Source organism: Protobothrops mucrosquamatus, unplaced genomic scaffold (assembly GCF_001527695.2).
Source record: "Protobothrops mucrosquamatus isolate PMUCROS unplaced genomic scaffold, P.Mucros_1.0 scaffold744, whole genome shotgun sequence".
NCBI lineage: Eukaryota > Metazoa > Chordata > Lepidosauria > Squamata > Viperidae > Protobothrops > Protobothrops mucrosquamatus.
Genome location: NW_015387015.1, coordinates 257,873 through 272,075, shown reverse-complemented (window position 1 = coordinate 272,075; position 14,203 = coordinate 257,873). Strand labels below are relative to the sequence as shown.

The 14,203-nt window shown below is 35.4% G+C and overlaps 1 protein-coding gene across 1 annotated transcript in view; it reads right to left on the bottom strand.

The window, feature by feature from the left end:
- Positions 1–4,698: 4,698 nt before the first annotated feature.
- The window catches only part of FNTA (farnesyltransferase, CAAX box, alpha), a 14,817-nt gene continuing 5,312 nt past the window's right edge, over positions 4,699–14,203 (bottom strand). Inside the window, exons 4-9 of the mRNA XM_015818471.1 lie at positions 13,820–13,924; positions 11,647–11,773; positions 10,982–11,130; positions 9,881–9,943; positions 8,506–8,677; positions 4,699–6,066 (exon numbers count right to left, since the gene is read on the bottom strand). Of these exons, the coding sequence (XP_015673957.1) occupies positions 5,935–6,066; positions 8,506–8,677; positions 9,881–9,943; positions 10,982–11,130; positions 11,647–11,773; positions 13,820–13,924 (748 nt within the window). The 3' untranslated portion in view covers positions 4,699–5,934. The remainder of the gene's footprint in view (positions 6,067–8,505; positions 8,678–9,880; positions 9,944–10,981; positions 11,131–11,646; positions 11,774–13,819; positions 13,925–14,203) is intronic.

Here is a 14,203-nt window from a genome sequence, read left to right as displayed (position 1 = left end):
ATGAACAGTGGTACAGAGGATCAAAGATGTGGGCAAAAAATTGTGTAATTGCAGCTCAGAGGCTGTCTTGTATCACTTCCTCCTAGAGCAATTATCCAGCAAAAGCAGGCGGCTTCATGGCTTCATCAACGTTGATAGGTTCAAGATTTTGCTGAAAAGAGCTTGACTGCCCAAAGGAAAGTGATAGTGGAACAGGTACACATTACAACTTCTCTCATTCCTAGAGGAGAAAAAAGAATATTTGTCTATAAAGATGCCCTCCCTTTTCAATTGTTAGACTTTCCTGATCATTCTTAGGGAACTAGATTTCTAAACTACATTTTGAAGAATCCGTACAGTGGGGAAAAAGGTTCAGAATCTAAACCTGGATTTATTAAGTCTGTGGATGTGAACATTTTCATGAAAGAACTGAGGAAAACTGATAATAGAACTTTTTGGAACTACCTCTTATGTTTCAAAAGTTCCTCCATAAAAACTGGCTAAAGACAAAAGACACAGAATTTCTTTATCTTTGTCTCTTAACTAATGGCTACTGTGGGACTTGCACTGCTGTAAAGTACTTTAAGAACAAAATTGGAAATCACTAAGTCGGTGATTGTTGATTGTCCTATACTACTGCTCCCTTTATTTTATGTACATTAGAATTTCACTCCTTTCCTTGAGCAGCAATCGCACAAAATGGTCTTCTTTCCTCCTTAAGACTAATTATTGATTTGGAGAGAGAATGGTAGAGTTTTAAATGAAGATGCTCCTGTAGGAGATGACCAGGCTGAGCCTGAGGGAGGTGTCAAGCACATCATCAATTTAGAATCCCACAAGAGATCTAAGTCCAGCCCATCTTGAATTTTGTTGACTCTTATCTACCGCCAATTTGCTTTCACCGTTAGTAGTTCAGATTCATGTGGAAAGTGTTAATGTGCATTAAACCTGTATTCATTTGAACCGCCTTGGCTCCTGATTTCATGTGTGTGACAGTTCCACCTGTTTTATGTTAGATGCATATTTGAAATTTTGAAAAGGTATTGTGGGTGCTGTTGTAAAATGGCTGCACTGTGGGAGAACCCCATTCATGGTAATCATAATGATTTTTAAAAATTCAAAAAAGGCAAAATAATGATTCTTCAAATCCTGAATAAAATGTCCATATGATGTCAGAAGTTTATAAGGCAAGTCCTGAATTCACAATTTTTGAATCCAATAAAACTCCAATAATCTACTTTATCTTACCAGTTCAGTGACCTTGAATCCTGAAAAACTAAGCAGGGAGAGACCTACTTAGTTCTCGGACAGGAAACTACCAAAACCTCTCTGGGTTTTTTTTCTTTTACTCCAAGCATACAGCACAATTTCATTAAAATAGTTTATGCTATCTCTTTAACAAATACTCTTCCCATGTTGCCATGCATCTTCAAAGTACACATTCCCTACAAGTACTTTTTGCTTTGCCTTTACTTTCCTCCTATTCCCAATTGATCTCCACCCTATCCCTAAATCTTCTTCCTGTGGCCTGGCCATCTGCAACCTGAATCCATCATTCTTTTTTAAGGCCTTCAGAATCTCCTGTCCATGATTGCCAAAAATTAGCAGTATGGTTTCTCACAATTTTGGTTAATAACAAAAGTATACTGTACATCGTGAAACAGGCTTATTTTAAAATAAAAGTTAAGTACTATGAAACCCAGAAAAAAATGGAAAATCCCAATTCCACCTATGTGTGTCTTCCCTTATTTTGCATCATGTTTGTTTATTTATTTTGTATCTTGCCTTTATTATTTTTACAAATAAGATGGTGAACATATCCAATATGCCTTCCTTCTCCTATTTTCCCCACAACCACCCTGTGAAATGGGTTCCATCCAATGTGGCTCTTAGCCCAGCCAAAAATGTTACTCATCCACAATGTGAAGTCCTAGCTAATAAAGCTTAAGGATACTAAAGAGATGGTAATTTGCAATTTTTCTTGACTAGTTGCTTAGATAAGGTAAATTGTCAAAAGAAAACTATGGAGGCAGGTTCATATCTGCTTGTCACTGCCTCTTATCTCCATTACTGAGATCCTCTACCGGATTTAAAAAAAAACTGCCCTAGGGAATGATGAATGGAACCCCACTTTTTATATCCAATTATACACATTCGTGGAATAATCTATAATCTGTAAATTAGGAACTCTTACTCATTTTTCCTTGAAGTCATAAGTTTCTCCTAACTTTGGTAATATATAACTTCTGTCAAGTTGAATGTCAAATAAAAGGAAGCAAATTCCCCATAGTATTAAAATCACTCTGAAAGAAAACAATTAAAACCCCTGTAATAGTGATCTGCCTTTCTTTTCCAACATTCCTGTGGGGAAGAAAAAAGAAGAGTTCCAAAGTTGAGAAAGGATTTTTTAAAAGGAGAAAGAGCATTTCTAGCCCTGTCCTATAAAGGGGTTGGATTTTTCTGGTTTTCAAGGGGTATGTTATATTTAATAAGTGGTTCAACTTCTACATGTGTTTATTCTTTAAACACATTTATTGAGGAGTAAACCTCACTGATTTTATTGGGGCTTGTATCTAAAGGCACATGTTTTGGTTTGTAACTTTAATAAAGCTTTATGTAATAACCTTGAAACTCTTTAGAACTAAGTGACATAATTCAGTTTATTAATATAACAGGATAAGTGTTCTAGGTTCCAGTGCCATGTGTCCACTATCATATTCTTGTTATTACCATCTGTGCTATGCCTTTCATACACACATCCGATTTTAATTCAGATGTGTACATTTATTTACAGTCCATTTTCTTCTTATTCTCTGTAATTTTCCAAACTTCTCCTTTTCCCCATCTTTTCTGAAGGCATTTTTGCTTCAATCTCAAATTATAAGAGTGGTGGTGCTCCTGATTACTGATCATCATGTTTTGGACAAAGAATAAATGCGCTGTCGTAATTTTTACTCAGTGGAAGTTTGTGGCTGAGAATAATTTGAAGGCATTTTTATTTTGAAAGAAGAATTTTTGGGTAAAACAGAAAATATTATGTTAAAAGTAACCTAATATCCCAGATATATATTTTCTGAAGATATATTTTCTTCAGTCTCATGATTTTATTACTATAAATAACTGGCTGATGGAAGCAAGCTGTTTTGCTCAAATGTAAACATACTTTTTGGAGAATATTCAAGTTTATGTTATATTCAAGTTTACATTATTTCAGTACTGTCCAGTTTTTAAAAGAGAAATGTATAGTACTATAATAAGCAGAAACTGGGGGAATATATCTTAACTAGAATACAAAGTAGGGAAACCTATGAAAGGATAACTATAGACTTTTATCTTCAAGGTGTTGTGGGATTAAAATAATGTATAGGGGAAAAAACATGCTCATTTAGGTTTCATGCAATAAAAACAGTTTTTGCCCTAAAGAAGAATTATCCTGTATACAATGTTGTGATAATAATAAATTGTTGGCTTAGCTTCAAGTGCAAATCCAAATAGAAAAGGAGACAGCCAAATTCCCATTTTTTTATTTGTAAAAATTTAGTGAAGGCTCAACTTTGTAATACTTTCAGTAACCCCATGCACTCAGTATTACTAATCCCGTATTGCTTTTTTGGGAACTGAGCCTGAAAGATAATTTCTTTGCCTAACAGTTTTGTCATCAGTTTTCAGAAAACCAAATTTACAGGCCGTGTTCCAAAGACTCACATCTGTGCCGAACAATATATAGGCTAAATATGCTGCAGGACCAGAGGGTAACAAGTTTAGGCATTTCCCACATTTTAGAGCTGGAAAGAATTTCTATTTCCCAACAGAATCCACCATTCTTTTTTCCCACCATTCTCAAGAGGGTGGAAAGTGAATCTTTTGCCAGTTCTAAAGATGTGACAAATGCCTGAACTTGTTTCATTCTAACTTGAGACCAGGAGACAATTAATTTGTATGGTGAATTTTCTCTACAGAATCTGTGGAGTAAACCATGTGTAGGAGGTCCCAAGTCTCAGATTCACCACCACTTGATGCTGCTCTTTCTCATAATTGTGAGTGGACTTGATGTTTTTGGGCCAAAAGGAGGAATCCTAACTAGCCTACTGAATTCCTGGCAAAGAAATGTTTTTAACTTGGCACTTTCTAGTTTGTAGACCAGCTGCTCTGCTGTAGAAGAGTTACAACCATATCGTATTTCATAGAACAAAAACTGAGATATTTTATCCCCCATTCAGAATTTTCTATTGGGCATCTCGTTAACCTTCTCTCTCAAATTTTTGACAATGCAGTAATGAAGTTTGAGCTGTTTTCTTGTGGACAGCATTCTTTCTCTGATTTCTAGAATTGGAATGGTAAGATCTTTTGTACAAGAAATCCATATATAATAATGCCTTTTCCCACTTAAGTGGAAAGGCAGGATTATGTACAAAAAAACAGCTCAGGATTGTCATTGTAAAATGGCATGCAGAATATTGGTAGTCCTCAATTTACAACAGCCTGTTTAGTGATTGTTCACTGAAAAAAGTGACTTACGGCCATTTTCACATTTATGACAGTTGCAGCATCAACATGGTCATATGATCAAAATTCAGACGCCGTAAGTCGAGGACTACGTGTATTTACTGCATCAAAATGAAAGCTTAAAAGGCTTCCCAAGTAAAGTAGGTCAAATTGATCCAAGCAACATTCTCATTTATTATTATATCATCTATTTAGCTATAAATTGAGGAAAGGTATATTTGTTCAGTTTATTTTACAAAAAAGTTTGTACAATTCTTCATTAACAGAAAGAAAAATGCTCAAGGTTTAAGAACATGAATGAAAAAAAAGCAAAACTTGACAGGTTCATTCACAAAGAGAACTTTGGTTACTTAGCTTGTAGATCATTTCGAATCCCTGTTGAATTCATGTGTTAAAAATAGATGGAGTTTTATTTGTTTTTAATTGGTTCCACTCTTAATCTTCTTAATTTGCAGTGGGTTTTTTTTTTTTGAAAGAATTAAACCATTTTTTAAAATAAATCTGAATGCAGGACCATCCTAATCTGGCCATCCTAGTTTCAGAGACAACTGGAAAAAACCTGAAACAATTATTATGGCATTGGTGAATTGGTCTTAAATATTAAAATAATGAACTGTACATGTGTATGCGTAGATATAGATATCCCTATCTTAAATACATTCCAAGGTACAAATATTCCCCACTTGCAAGGAACTAGCCAGAAAAACAGAGATAAAGACTTAATTAGGTCAATGTATTGTCAAAAACTATTTCCTCTGCAGATATACAGGTGATTTAATAATCTGTATACAGAGCCATGGCCATACTGAAAACCCTCACTAACTATGGCCCCATTCTGATATCCTTGCTCTAGAAAATAGAACAAAGCCATTAAATTCTTGTACAAGTATAGTATTTATATCTTTTTGACAAATTATTGATGGCACTAGTTGGATAAAATGAAAACATAGTGTTGCATAGCTGCTCCAATGTACTACTGCATATTCCTCATACTGTAACTTAAATTAGCCTGTACGTCCACTATAAAATAAATCTCTGCAGTCCAGTCCAAATACGTTCAGAATCTCACATGCACACTTACTTTATGAGAAGAAGGGTCACTTTAAAATTTAGGATAGTAGAATTGGTTGTACAGTGTTATTCATGTACTGAATAGAAAAACAAATTTCTTTCCGATACAAATCAAGTAATTACAAAGTGTTTTTTTGAACACACAGTGCTTTAATTACCCCATAGCTAATGTGTGTAGCAGCAATAACCGTGGGTCAGTTTGTTATGCAGAACACTTTGCACTCTCAATGTGGTTAGAAGCAATACCTCTGCAATTAATGTAGAGTTACAACATACTTTGGAAAGAAGGGGAACACTCTATTAATTGCCAGCATAGTTTTAGAGATTTTGTAAAATGCACAGAAGCTGAATGCTGCATCATTTCTCCTTCACGTGAAATTAATGCTGATCATTTTCTGTTGGCACAGTCTGCTCCTCATTTGGGCTATATTTATTCTTAAGGGATCTTCCAATATATCCCCAGTATTCTTTCCGTATAATGTCTTTTTCCTTAGCGAGGATTTCACACAACTACAAAAAAGAAAATAATAAGTTACTTATGTTTATATTCCCTTCAGTATGCACAGTGTTTTATGGACGGATGGATGGATGGATGGATGGAAGGAAGGAAGGAAGGAAGGAAGGAAGGAAGGAAGGAAGGAAGGAAGGCTTTATTGAGATCTTACAGTAAAGCAGGAGATGCTACTGTAAATTATACAGTAATTAAAATTTATATACTATAGATTATACAGTAAATTTAATAAGCAGGAGTAAAGGACAAAGCCAGTGAATTAGGTAACAGTATTCACTCTGAATTCTCCAATATTAAATACTTAACTGTCTTATTCCAGGCTCCTTTCAGTTTAGTCCCTGAAACTTCTTATAATGCTTATAATAATAATAAATTAAACCAGTTTAATTGATTTGTGACCAAAATAAAACATCTACAATGAAAAGGAAGACACAATGTTCTTTGAAATATAATTGGATCATTCTAGCATAATACCAATATTATGCTAGAAGATGGCAATTTTTAACTACATAACTAAAGTGAAAAGAGTTATTATAAATACTCATCATCTTATTTGGCAGTGCCACTATCAAAATCTGCATGCTATTTTATAATAGCATATCCAAATCAGCTACAGCTGCAATGAATATTTCCCCTCTGCATTCTATCTTTTAATCTATATTTACTTCCCTTCCATTTTCTTGTTCTCTATTATTTAGCTTATAAACACTTAAGTCAGGAATATGTTTTTTCAAAATGTTGATAGGACTGTTCAAATAAGTTTTGAGATTGAAAATATAATGATTTATCAAAGCTTTAAGCTTTTTAGAACACAGTATTTTCTTCAGATAATCTGATAAATTAGCCTGATTTTTAAATAAATTATAAGATCAGGCCTCTTAATCAACATTAAATGAAATACAGCTTTCTAACACAGCATCCAGTTGAAAGGCAATCTTTCTAATCCCATCACCTTTGAAATGTTGACAAGGTTGAAGCAAATGGCAATTATTTCTGATACCAGAAATTACTTTTAAAATGGAACTAAGTTGCTTCTTAAAGTGAAATAATATATGGGAAAGAAGCGCTTATACCCTGATATTTCTAAGGTCAAATAATTATTTTATTATACTTGACATAAAACGCCATGGTAACTGGCATGCATGAAATCAACAATAGTAAGAGTATAATACATTACATGAATGAGCATGTCATTTTCTTCATCCTTTTGAAAATACAGTTCTGAATAAATTATAGTTTGTGACTTAGCTTTCATTTTTAAAAAAGCATTTAAAAAGTCAACTGTATGTGTACTCAATGCACCAGTACTGATAATTTGAAGTCAGTTCTGAATATTTGTTTCTTTAACACCACCACTAGGCACACACACATAATGCACTCACAAACACACACAAGGAGCTTGCTATGATTTTGAGATCCCCCCAGAGATGTTGACTTCAATGGTCTTATCTCTCTATCCAGAAACGACCATGCTTGATGGAAATTATGGAGACTTATTGTAACTTCTCATTGTATGATTCAGTGGGCAAGGAACTTTGGATATAATGTAATGCTTGAACAATTGAGAGAATAATGTGGATGAAAGGTCTAAAACTTACATTAAATTATAATTTAAAAGAAAAATTTTATAAGATGATTATCGGTGTTTAACACCAGACAAGTTGTCAAGACTGTATAAAGGTATGTCAAATGAATGTTGGAAATGCAAATGCAAAGAAGGGACTTTTTATCATTTATGGTGGACATGTGATAAAGCAAAGAAATAATGGAATAGGATTCATATTCTAATGCAGAAGATTCTTAAAGTGAATATAAAGATAAAACCAGAGATTTGTCTTTTGGGTTTAATGGAAAAAGGTTTGGAAAAAAATTGGGGACTTTGATGGTTATATATGTTGACAGCAGCAAGGTTGTTTTATGCACAAAAATGGAAGGACACTTTGATTCCCACAATCGGTGAATGGCTGCAAAAGTTGATGGAGTTAGCAGAGATGGCTAAATTGACTGCTTTGATTAAAGACAAAAACACACCATTACTTTTGTTTCTACTTGGAAACCACTTTTGGACTTTGTGCTTGAGGTGGAAAAAAACAAAGCTTTCATTTTGGTCTGCCGATTATATAGGTTTGTCGGTACAGAAATGGTTAGTTTATATTATTATTATATAAAAGTAAAAAGTGGAGGTTTGATGCTATTATCTTATTCTACTGCACCAAAAAGAGTCGGAAGTCAACGGGGGTTTTTTTTCTTTTTTTCTCTTTGCCTTACACTTTTCCCATTTTCCTCCCTTATTTTCCCATTATTTTCTTTTGTATTTTATATTTGGATAAATTAATAAAATTTTGAACTGTAAAAAAAAAACATTTACTATAACTTCTGTTAAAGACTCCAGGCTGGGGAGAGCTACTATAAAGAACTTTAAGCTTTAAAGAACTAACCTCTAATGCTTTGTTGAGAGCGTCTTCCTTGTTTTCACACTGGTTTTCTAACATATCTTCATATATGTCCACCAAGAAGGCAATTAGATAAGGGGAATTATGACTTGGCTGCAATTCCAGTAGCTGTTCTAGCAGGTCTGGATATTTTGAAAGGCCACGATCTTGCAAAATCCTGAAACGAAAAAGTTTCATGAACATCATATTAAATTTCAATCACCTTGCCATTTTTTTTAAAAATGTAAACATTCTAGAAGCATAGAGATCCTAGCTCCAGTCTCATGTTCTGCTTGCTCATCTTAATAGCAGCAGAAGGAAGAACACAAGGATGAAATCAAGCAAGGAGGTATGTGGTGTTTTAATTAAAATTAAGCAGCTGTGCTTTTCCCTCATACTTCATTCAACTCTCAAAACATAAACCCTATCTTTCCTCATGGGCAGAACTTCTGCCCACTTGCTGCAATTTCTGAGGGATGCATTAAGTGATGAAATGTGATCTTTTAATGGAAGGACCATTAAATCCAGGGCCTAAAATTAGCCAGCTATATTACTGCAGTATTTTAAGCATTAAAAGAAGGTATACTACTCTACTCTGGCTATGGAAAGGATACAACCTACCCAATATAAAAAAGCTAAGCATTTTTAAAAAACCATGTTCTGTGCTGTTAGCTGATTTTTATTTATCATGCAATTTACATCCCAGCTTTATTCTGTACTCAAGGTGATGTACATAATGCTTTTCACCTATTTTCCCCAGAACAACTTCCCTATGCATTGGGTCAAGCTCAGAGAGAATGACTGGCCAAAAGTAACTTCCCTGCCTAAAGGAGGACTAGAATTCATGGTCTCCCACTTTCTAGATCAGCATCTTAACCACTACATTAAACTGCTACTATTTGCTTTGTAAGTTCCTTTTATTGGAACTGTTACCAGGACATTCTCTGAATAAATATACTGTACTTATAATTTTTCCTATGGAAAGCCCTTTTCATGCAGAACAGAGTCCTATGTATGGTTCCAGAAAATCCCAGGGAAGGAAACCCTATTTATTATAAAAAAATCAAATACTAAAATGACATTTTTGAACAGTTTCTTTCTGGATTTACTAGTCTTCAGAGAAATTTGCATCTCCTCTCACCATCAAAATACATTTTGTTTAGTGAAACAAAATAGTGACTTCTACGGCATCTGCTTGGCCACATACTTTCAAGCATTTTTTTTTCCGACCAAAAAAGTAAAAAAAACCCCCACTAACAACAATAATAAAGCAATAATATTCTTATGTGAATCCTGAGCCGGTACCAGACTCTACCCTTCTTTATGTGCATTAAATTTGTAATATACAACAGCATTAAACATGTAAGTAAAACTATCTCACCCTCTCAGGTAGTTCCAGGCACTTTCATTATGAGGTACCAGCTTGATCATTTCTAGGGTGTACCTGAAAAGGAAAAACAAACTAGATAAGGAAACTATGGAATAACCGTATATATGTCAAGGTAGCATATATCCTGAATGGCACACACAGACACATCAAGCTATTATTGAGTGAAACACTGATTTTGTTTATGGATGTTAGACATAAAATATTCTAAGTTTACAACAGCAATCCAGATAATTTTGCACATGCTTCAGGGAGTCTGTCATCTTGCAGTTACCTTAAAAAAAATCTCCAATTTATGGAGATTTGAAGATTGCTTTAGCCAATAGTAGGCACAATTCCATCCCTATATTGTCATTGGTTGGACATAGTTTAATATTTTTGAAACAATCTTCTTGGATAATTTTAATCCAGATAGTACTCAGCATAGATTACTGTATTATTAAAACACAAAAGGAAAAAAGGGGGTTATTTTAAATTCACCTAGTTCCTTATCATGGAAATGTTTTAAGGTTTATTCCACTAATGCAATAAATCCATGGGGCTGTTCTATTCCATACTTTGGACATTTTTTGTTTCAGAGTTACTCCTAATGATAGATACATTTACGAATCAAAGCATTTCCTATATAGTTAAAGGAGAGATAAACCATACATCAGGTAGATTTATATCACAAGGTACATAATGCCCAAAGTATTTCCAATTTTTTAAACAAAAACAAGTCCTTTTTACAATATGAAGTTTATGTTGCAAATTCCAGGTTCGCTGTCACATCATGCCATATTCTCCGTTTTTTTTTTCATTTCTTTGCAATTCCATGAGCTTATTTGGGCTCTTTTAGGAATACTTTCCAGGATAGGGATTTTATTAAAATATATTTTGTAGTTGTACAGTTCTGGATTACCTCTCTTTTGGGGATATGGTTATAGCAAGATGTAAAACTGAAGTGGCCATAATCCCAAATTAGAGTACACAGTGCTTAAGGTAGCGAAAGGATTCTAAAAGTCCACTGGGGATATACAAAATTCTCCATACAATACACTACATGTATACCTTGTATTCATGGTATAAGATAAAACCAACTAAAACGTTACATACTGAATTTCTCTTTCTAGAACAGCAGGATCATTGTAACCAGATGTGTTTGAAACCACAAAGTATCTTTGGTTCCAGGCGGAATTATTTCTGACATCTTCTTTCAAAAGTTGCTCAACATACTCCAATTCATCATCCCACAGCTTAAATTCCTAAAAATATAAAATTGAAGGAAACATTATCTCAAAAATTATCTCATTTCCATTAGTTCCTCTAACTGATACAATTATAGATTTAAGAGTTAGTGAACATGCATTCTCACATAGCAATTACAGAAATAACAATATGACCATCTTGATACCAGATCTGAGATGTCAAACCAAACAAACCATACACTAGATGTTAGGTATTTATTATATACCTTGTATACCATTTATAGGGGAAAGTATTATGGGTGTGCACTAACAACTTGATCTGTCTGAAGCATATTAATGCAATTATCAAAACACACAAAATCACTTCCTCAATCTTCTGTTATAAATGAGATAATGGGATTCAGACAGCATCCATAGATATCCCTTCACTTTCTCAGCAGATAAATGAACGACTGCCATTTGTTTCTTTTGGGGGGAAAAATAAAGCAAAACAAAAACCTCAACTTTTCCTTTCATACATTTCCTGCTCAGGATCACAATGAGCAATTGTTAATAAGAGCCACAGAAAAATACCTGAATGACCCATTGTCTATGTTGCCAAGCATGGTAATTCTTGGCATCCTGGTTAAGAATGCTTGCAATAAATTCGAGTTCTTGCGATGGGTCCTTCAACCACTCTACCAAAACTCGCCGGTGGTGCCTAAAATTCAAGAATGATACAGAATAGTTGTTAGTGTGTGTTTTCTAATTGTAATCTGGTTGCTTGGCAACCTGTTTGTACTTACAGCCATTTGCCCAGCCCGCCAATCATGTGATCACCATTTGCAGTCTTCTCTGCTAGCTTCCCCAGAAAGTCAATGGCAAAGCCAGCAGGGAATGTTGCAAGCTGCTACTGCCTGCCAAGAAGACTCTCTCTCACTTCTGGGGACTGGCTGAAAGAACTGGCAGACTGGCAGCGGGGGTGGGGGGTGTTTGGTTTTTATTTCTCCTGTCTGCTGGGTGGTTACAGCAGGTTTTGGTCACTTCACATGACCCTGGGACACTGTGACCGTCATAAATATGAATCAGTTGCCAAGCATCTGAATGTAAATCACAAGACCCTGGAGATGCTGCAACATTCCAGCTGATCGGCGCTTCTTCTGGGCTCAGCAGAAGCGCCAGGATCAGCACTGAGCTCCAGCTGGATCCTGGCACTGATCCTGGCGTTTCCACTGAGCCCTGACAGCCCCGAAGAAGCGCCGATCAGCTGGAAAGCGGCAATGATCCTGGGGCTTCCGCTGAGCCCTGACAGCCCTGCAGCTCCAGCCATCTCTCGCTCAAGCTTGTGCGGTGCTGCCACCGGTTCAGCTCATTCCCCTCCCCCGCTACCACTTTTCTTGGATGGTCTCGTACCACCTGCCAGGTGCCAATGTACCACAAGTGGTACCCGTACCACTGGTTGAAAAGCCCTGCCTTAACCATCACAACTGGGAGTGTGGAGATTGTGGTCATTGAATAAATCAATCATGTGACATCTTGCTTAACCACCACTTTGCTCAATGACTGAAATTTCATCCCAAATAAGGTGATAAATTGTAATCCCTTAGTTATGGTTGTGGAAATGCTCCTGCCAGAAAAGCAGCTAGGAGAGAGATTTGAATGAGATGCTAAGCCTGGTTATTTTAAAGCTTAAATAGGATTTGTATATTAGTGCAGGTTTTTTTCTTCCTCTCAGGACCCCTTCCCACTTTTAAAAGTTTTTGTCTGTATGAATTATATGTTGTGCTGATTCTCATGGTTGCTTGATGGGATTTTAATACTGTCTTATTTTTTAAACATAAGCTGGAAAACCAATTAGATTTTGCAATCTCTTGGGAGGATCCTGGGAGCCTAGGACCACACTTTAAGAAATGCTGTATTTGTGGGTTAGATAAACCCAGTTTATTTCAATAGTTTATGACCAAGTGTTCTGTGCCAATCCAGAAAATGATTTTATTCACTAACCAGGTTAACTGAATTGTGTGAATAAAGGGATTGTTAGCTCAGCAGAGATTGAGTTCCAATAACGTTTGGCAACGTGACTTGAATGCATCCACTAAAAATATGTTTTAATTGACACTAGAAGTAAGAAACTTTCCCTTGTAATAATAGCTTTACAACAGCTCGTTCACATGCCCAAACTATCATTGGATGCCTCAGAAATGCCTGCAAATATATGCCATACCCAGTAAAATTGCCTCTTGAGTTGATAATTATATGGCTAATAAAACCTGTTGCACAAGAAGTGTGGCAATGGTGCATAAGAGTGAACACCCAAGCATTTAAGAACACAAAGACAAGTTACCCAACAAAGCACAGCAGTAGAATCATTGAGTTGTTGCTATTGTGGATCCCCTGCTATATTTTTCTGCTTGGCAGATGAGTCTGTGCTTTGTTTAAATACCCTTGTTTTGCTCCAGCAGTAACTGAGATATATTATTTGCATCACATCGTTCGAGCACAATATACAAAGCATAGCCAACATAATAGCATCTTGCCATTGTTTATTTTTTTTCTCTTTCAAAAACCAAGACCACCCCATGGGAATCGATATCATCGCACCAACAAAATCTGCAGCTTAAAGAACTCTTACTATAACCATGCTGAAATTCTGCTTAACAGTCTCTGTGCAACAATTCTTCACTACGTATTCAGAGGGAAAAACACAAGGAATCAAACATTTCCATACATAGGAAATAACTTTTGTTATCAAAGAAGCTACACTTACCAGACTTGGTAATTCTTTGGCTGATCTTCAATGATAGCGGTGATGTAATTGAGTTCCTTATTTAAGTCTTTCTCCAAGGACTGAAGAAGTACCCTACGGAAATGCCTACACGAGGGGGAAAAAGGTAGGCATTCTTGACAATGAGTTCAGCTGCTTCCTCATATTACTCTCTCTTATTATTATTATTATTGCTTCTATTTATATCCCGCCCTTCTCCTTGCGGACTCAGGGCGGCTAACAACCAGATAAAAACTACAAAATACCAAAAACTACAGTTAAAACATGATTAAAAAACAAATATTAATAATTGGCCTAAGTAATTTAAAATTATTTTAAAACCCCCACTAAAAATTTCCCCTAGGCCAGTCCTGCAAGCTGAAATAA